Source organism: Rhinichthys klamathensis, unplaced genomic scaffold, assembly GCF_029890125.1.
Source record: "Rhinichthys klamathensis goyatoka isolate OS25496 unplaced genomic scaffold, OSU_Roscu_1.1 h1tg000019l_1, whole genome shotgun sequence".
NCBI lineage: Eukaryota > Metazoa > Chordata > Actinopteri > Cypriniformes > Leuciscidae > Rhinichthys > Rhinichthys klamathensis.
In genome coordinates, this window is record NW_026606570.1 from 6,070,651 (window position 1) to 6,077,002 (window position 6,352).

A 6,352-nucleotide genomic window follows, 5' to 3' on the forward strand; every position below is an offset into this window, starting at 1 on the left:
CAATGTCAATAACCCAAAAGAGACAGCTGTTTCTATAGCCACTGCTGAGGATCGATTCACCCATGAGAAGCTCAATGTCTGAGACTCAACACATTGCCGTCCAGACTGACCAGAGAAAAATACATTTCAAAGAATTCTCTGTACGCCCAATGGCGCACCAGCCATATTTTTTAATGCGTGGAAAAACTTTAACTCAGCATTGACTCTGTGATTCCATAGATTGTGAAGTTCACCACAAATAGCTTCACTTTTGTCCCGCTGCTGTTGTTCCACAAACCCAAACATGTGTGACAGAAGCGTGCCATGTGATTGCAGGCCTCTCCCAGTCCTCACGCAGACAGCTGCTGTTCGGATGACAGTGCGCATACATACCCCTCTGAGCCATTTAAACTTTAAAGATCCTCCAGAGGAGGTTGTGAGCATGTGAGAGATCCTTCTTCACTCTCTCGGTCGCTTCTCCAAAAGATCTGGTGGTTTGAAACAAACAGACAAGTTGCTGACAAATCCTTTTATTTGGGTCACAATGGGAGCGTTTATCGCCAAGATGTTGCTGCCCACCATCAGCAGTTTGGTGTTCCTGCCTGCCGCCAGTGTGGCCGCCAAGAGGGGCTTTCACATGGAGGCCATGGTCTATTTCTTCACAATGTTCTTCATAGCGGTAAGAGAATGGGTGCTTTTATTGATTTGTAATGAAAAACAGCATTTTCTTTATTCATTTGAAAGATGTGTGAAGAAATGTACTAAGAGATTACAGTATCTTTACAGCTTGTGTATCTGTCATTAGTAATGATGTACTTGTGCTTAAAGGGATAGTTCACCCAAAAGTGAAATTTGTCATAATTTACTCACCCTCAAGTTGTTCCAAACTTGTATGAATTTCTTTCTTCCACTGAACACAAAAGAAGATATTTTGAAGAATACGGGTAACCAAACAGTTTATGGGCCCTTTTGAAAAATACTATGGAAGTCAATCTGCCCCATATTCCGACATTCTTCAATTATTTTGAGTTAGAAAGTCATACAGGTTTGGAACAACTTGAGGGCGAGTAAATTATGACAGAACTTAATTTTTTTGGGTGAACAAACTCTTTAAGGGGCCCTCCACACAGAACACGGTCTTACATTTGAAAACGCCAAAAGCAGCGCAAAAAAAAACGGTAGAAAAGAATGTGTTTTTAAAGTAGACACACTGTCTTAATGTGGTGCTTGTGTGTGAAGCGACACAATGGTGAATCTAACTTTACAGAGAAAAACAACATTACAAATGCAAAAACCGTACATTGAAATGACAGGTATGATATTTTCATCTCAATTAAAGCTAATTTTAGGTATATTATTTATTTTACCTTGACATGTCATCTTAACAAGATGCAGAAAAAGTTGTGAGAAGTGGTGCAATGGTCAAAGATGGATCTAGCTTTAGGTAGAAAAACAACTGAAAAGGATCGTATTGGAATGTAATGACACTTTCTTTGTGACATGGCCCTGAATTCCCAATGCATTACAAAAACAACCAATAATGTAAAGTTTACAAAACTCAAGCTACTTCAGTTGGCCTAATCTGAACCACAACTGATAGTACAACTAGAGGCATATCTGACTACGGCCATAAAAAAGGGGCTTGTTAATACATTTTTCCAGACAAGAACACGGAAAGTTTCATCTAATCTATTCTAGAGCCTTTTAAATTTACATTTATGTTCTCAGCAGATACCTCTCTATCAAGGTGACTTAGCAGTCATGTGTTTTCTCCATCTGTTCTCAGATTTACCATGCGTGTGATGGTCCAGGCTTGTCCATTCTCTGTTTCATGAAGTACGAGATTCTGGAGTACTTCAGCGTGTACGGCACAGCTATCTCCATGTGGGTCACACTACTAGGTGAGCAAATAATAATAGCATCTCCATATCCTAGGTGAGCAAATCTCAATAATGTTCTGCAAAGGTATAAATCTTTTTATAATAAAATACACGTGCACTCCCACGGGTCAAACAGTCAAACAAAGTGATTTAAAATATTATTTTTTCGTGAGAAGTGTGACGAGTGTTTATATCTTGCATTCCGGTGTGTCATGTAAAGAATATGTGTCCATTTGCTCTCATCCAGCACTGGGAGATTTCGATGAACCCAAGCGCTCTTCGCTCACCATGTTTGGTGTGTTGACCGCGGCTGTGAGGATCTACCAGGACCGATGGGGCTACGGCATCTACTCCGGCCCCATTGGAACAGCTGTCTTTATGATAACAGTCAAATGGGTGAGTTTGAGACACATCAGATGCAGTGCTTTTAAGGCTACGTTTACATTAATCCACATGCATTTGATAATGGCATTTTCGTTACAAAACGCTCTCCGTCCAAACTAGCATTTTCCAAACATTTCTCGTTCACACTGAAACTTCGGAAAACGCTTAATTCTTCTTTCTAAAACGTATTAAAAGCCCACTAAGATGATACAGAGAGGCCAGACATTATACAGTTCTCATGCTGTCTTCTGGCTCGATTATTTTATTAGCAAAATATCCCACCAATTACTGTCCAGGTCACACTTTCCATTCGGTTTAAAACACTTTAACGTTTTACCACAAGACAGCAATTGCGAGTTTTCTGTCATCATTGCAGGAATGTAATATGAAGAGTACAAAGAACAAACATTTATCTTTAGTAGCACTGTGCAAGTGAATAGAACATAGCTGGCACATGCCGGTATAAACATAGATATCTATAGACCAAATCTAGCCCCGCCCCCTTTCAGCGTTGCGCTCGTTGTGTTCTGTCTTCCGGTTTGAATTTCCACAGCATGAAGGTAAGATCGTATGGACTTATGAATGAAGTGCTCATTTTAAAAATCTTCCTGGTCTACTGACATATCTGTTATGACATCCGCTTCAAACATTACACTCCTAACTTTCGTTAACTCTACAATAAGTAAATCCACTTCAACAGCGAATTACTCTTCGACGGCGATGTCATAGAAATATACAGAGCTACCACAAAAACGAAAGTTCAAAGACAAAATTCTAAAGATGGCTGCACGGTTGTTTCTCTGGTGCATAAGGTCTATAGGTGCAATATGCGTCACATGACTAAACCAACGCTATCTCACGACCAATTCGTACGAATTCGTACAAGTGAGTAAAAGGTGACTATTTGTCTAAACCCCAGTGATGGGTAGGTTTAGGGGCGGGGTCAGGGGTAGGTCATTTGTACGAATTCATACAAATTGGGCAACTCGTAAAATATGTACGATTTAGCAAAAATCGCACAAATTCGTACGAGTGAGGTCGTATGAATTCGTACAAATTAGCCACCTCGTAAAATTCATACGAATTGCCGTGAGATCGGGTTGGACTAAACATGCGTCATCGGTTTCGAATTCTTCTGATTTCACAGTCCACACTACAATGCGAAAACAGTGTTTTCAAAAAGAGGAAAGAAATGCCATCTCGATTTGGACGGAAGCCCAAAACATAGAGAAACATATTTTATTTCAAATGCATCAGATTAATCTAGTCATAAGAGCGGAGCTCAAATAAGCTTGATGAGGAATTGTATTTTGCTCATATTGACAACATGGAAACTCAAGATTTTATTATCAACCGCAAATGCTTTCGCAAGGTTTTACAATATTGTTTTTTCATTGTTCCAGTTACAGAAAATGAAGGAAAAGAAAGGCCTTTATCCAGACAAAAGTGTTTACACTCAACAAGTGGGGCCAGGGTTCTGCTTCGGTGCTCTTGCTTTGATGCTTCGCTTCTATTTTGAGGTAAAAATATGATGCAGCTCTTAAACAGCTACTGCAACTGGAGGAACACATTACACAATTTGTTAGAAAAGCATGTCTGCGTAACTGCGGTAATGACTTGCTCATTTACTTCTGCAGGACTGGGAATATGCTTATGTCCACAGTTTCTACCATGTGTCACTGGCTGTGTCCTTCATTCTGCTGCTGCCCAAGAAGAACCGCTACGCCGGGACGGGACGCAATGCAGCCAAACTTAACTGCTACACCCTCTGCTGCTGTGTATGATGCATCTTTTTATCAGAGCGAAGCTGTAGAGGTGCTTTCCTTACACTGAAAGCCTCTTTAAGATGACAAACAGTCTCATAGTGAGCATTTAAAGGGATTGTTCACTCAAAAATAAGAATTCGTTCATCATTAATTCTCCCTCACATTGTTCCAAATCTGTATAACTTGAATGTGAATGTGAACTCGATCCTTCGAGAAACAGACCATGTAAGTCGTCATTCACCAAAAGTCAAAAAGAGTTCATGTCATCATTAGTACTGATCTTCTTTTACTACAATTTTCTCTGTTTTTTTAGCTTGACTATCGCCACCTTTCCACCTATTGTTTCACTATAGATCACAGACGGCAGAACTCATCCTGTTTGCTTTTTAAGAATTTGAATTATGAAACTCTACAGTCATTTTTAATTGTACTGAAGGGGTACAATAAGGGTTAGGTTTAGGGTAGGTTTTGTTGCTATAATTACCATACAATAGGTATGTTTTTGATTCTATAATTTATTGGTATGTTTTTTTAATAGCTTTTATTTAATACTGCATAAAATTCAAAAGCAATATAATTTAGCCTTACAAACAATTCCTAAAGCATAAAATAAATGTACTTGAAAAGATAATTTCAGTCATTGGCATTCACACTTTTTTCTTTGCGGGAGGCGTAATTTGAAGGGAAGTTGTTTGTGCTGCGGAACGTAGACAGACTCTTTTCTAAAATTCTGTCTGTTCGTCACAAAAAAAGGTTTTCGTATCACTTCAGACGACTTGGAATATAGTGTTTGTTGTATGGACCATTTTTATGATACTTCTATGGTCCTTTTGAGTCCCATTATTGCTTAAAAGCCTCAGTCCTCGTTCATTGCAATTTGAGCAACTGTACCATGTACATGCTTTCTTCACAGAAGAAAGTAAGTCATACAGGTTTGGAACAACATGAGGGAGATTAAATGATGACAGAATTGTCATTTTTGGATGAACTATACCTTGAATTTCCCAGAGATTGTCCCTCATGTTAATCACACTCCTTTTCTCAATGGCAGACATCACAACCTCAGATGAAGGAAAAAGCAAGGACTATCTGGACTACTCCTCAAAAACCCTGGATGCGGACATGTGGTCCTGGCCTGCCGCTAGACAAATCCCAGCCACGCACCATGTAATGCAAGAAACTGTGTCTGTTAACAGCACCCTGAAAGTGAGGAAAGTTATACGACCTCCCAGCAGGCCAAGCATGCCTTGGACAACTTATTCGTAGGGATAGCATGATGCCCTGATAGTCAAAATCACTGAAAAGGTACTGAAATGTATGTTTAAAGACTCATTGCAAGATAAAGACTGTGACAGTGAAGACTTTCCCCATGACAAGGAGAGTTCATCCGAAAAGAAAAGACCAAGACCAAAACTGGATTTGACTCCTCAAATACAGCTGGAAAGTTTATGAGTCACAAAAAACAGCAGACACATTATCTATCCAAAATGAATAAACTTTCTTTCAAAGGTTCCTCAGTAGGGACCACTTGTCTATGTCCATTTAAGAGACTGTAAAAGAGGCCATTAAATTCTTTATATTCATCTATTTGTGCCAGACAGGTCAGACATCATCTGGGTACAACTAAACCCTAAACTAAACCTACAGTATAAAGAAGCAAACAAACGGTTTGATATATATAGCGGTGGATGGAGGGAGATACATTCTTTAAGCAAATCAGGAGGTTTGTAGAAATTGTTTCTATGTAAATATATTTATTCATTAAATTCATTTCATTTTATGTATCTATTATTGTTTTTAATTTTTGAATAAAATCGTTTTTTTATGATTTATTACAGTATTTATTCTGTTTGTGTACTTTCAAGGAAAATGAACTGTTATATTACAACGGTGAGGAAAGAAAAATCTTGTGGCTTTCTTAAAACTTCATTGAATTTCAGACTTCAGTCCATTTAAGTCAGTCCATCTGCACGCTCCTAACACTCTCCAAAAATTACAAACACACGCGGCATGTTTTAGACAAAACAGTCTCCCAGCAAACGTGAATGAAATTTTGGTCTGCAAAGACTTCGTTGACTGGAGGCCAGGCCACCAGCTCCTGTGCCCAGAGAAAGGTGTTTTTGTCTGGGGGGGAAGCTGGCAACTCGTGACTCTCCTGGCTGTCTGTCCTAATCTGCCAAAAAGAGTAACCTTACACTTTTATTACACCAGTGTGAAGCACTTATGGGCTTCTTTATGACCACTGTCTGTTTAAAACCACTTTGTTCGTGGTCTCGGCCCCCCCACCCCACACCCCACCCCACACACACTGTCTGAGGAAACTCCACCAAGCCCCACCACCGC

At 39.5% G+C, this 6,352-nt stretch overlaps 1 protein-coding gene across 2 annotated transcripts; it reads left to right on the plus strand.

Annotated features, from left to right (window-relative positions):
• Positions 1 to 404: 404 nt before the first annotated feature.
• Positions 405 to 5,838, plus strand: mymk (myomaker, myoblast fusion factor). Of its 2 annotated transcripts, none has more exons than XM_056237201.1 (6): positions 405 to 658; positions 1,766 to 1,880; positions 2,107 to 2,255; positions 3,647 to 3,763; positions 3,881 to 4,058; positions 5,061 to 5,149. In XM_056237201.1, the coding sequence occupies exons 1-5, from the start codon at positions 524 to 526 to the stop codon at positions 4,025 to 4,027; spliced, it is 663 nt and encodes a 220-aa protein (XP_056093176.1). In that variant the 5' UTR covers positions 405 to 523; the 3' UTR covers positions 4,028 to 4,058; positions 5,061 to 5,149. The 2 variants fall into 2 exon arrangements, with proteins under 2 accessions (XP_056093176.1, XP_056093170.1); XM_056237195.1 differs by having other exon boundaries at positions 408 to 658; positions 3,881 to 4,021; positions 5,061 to 5,838.
• Positions 5,839 to 6,352: the final 514 nt, after the last annotated feature.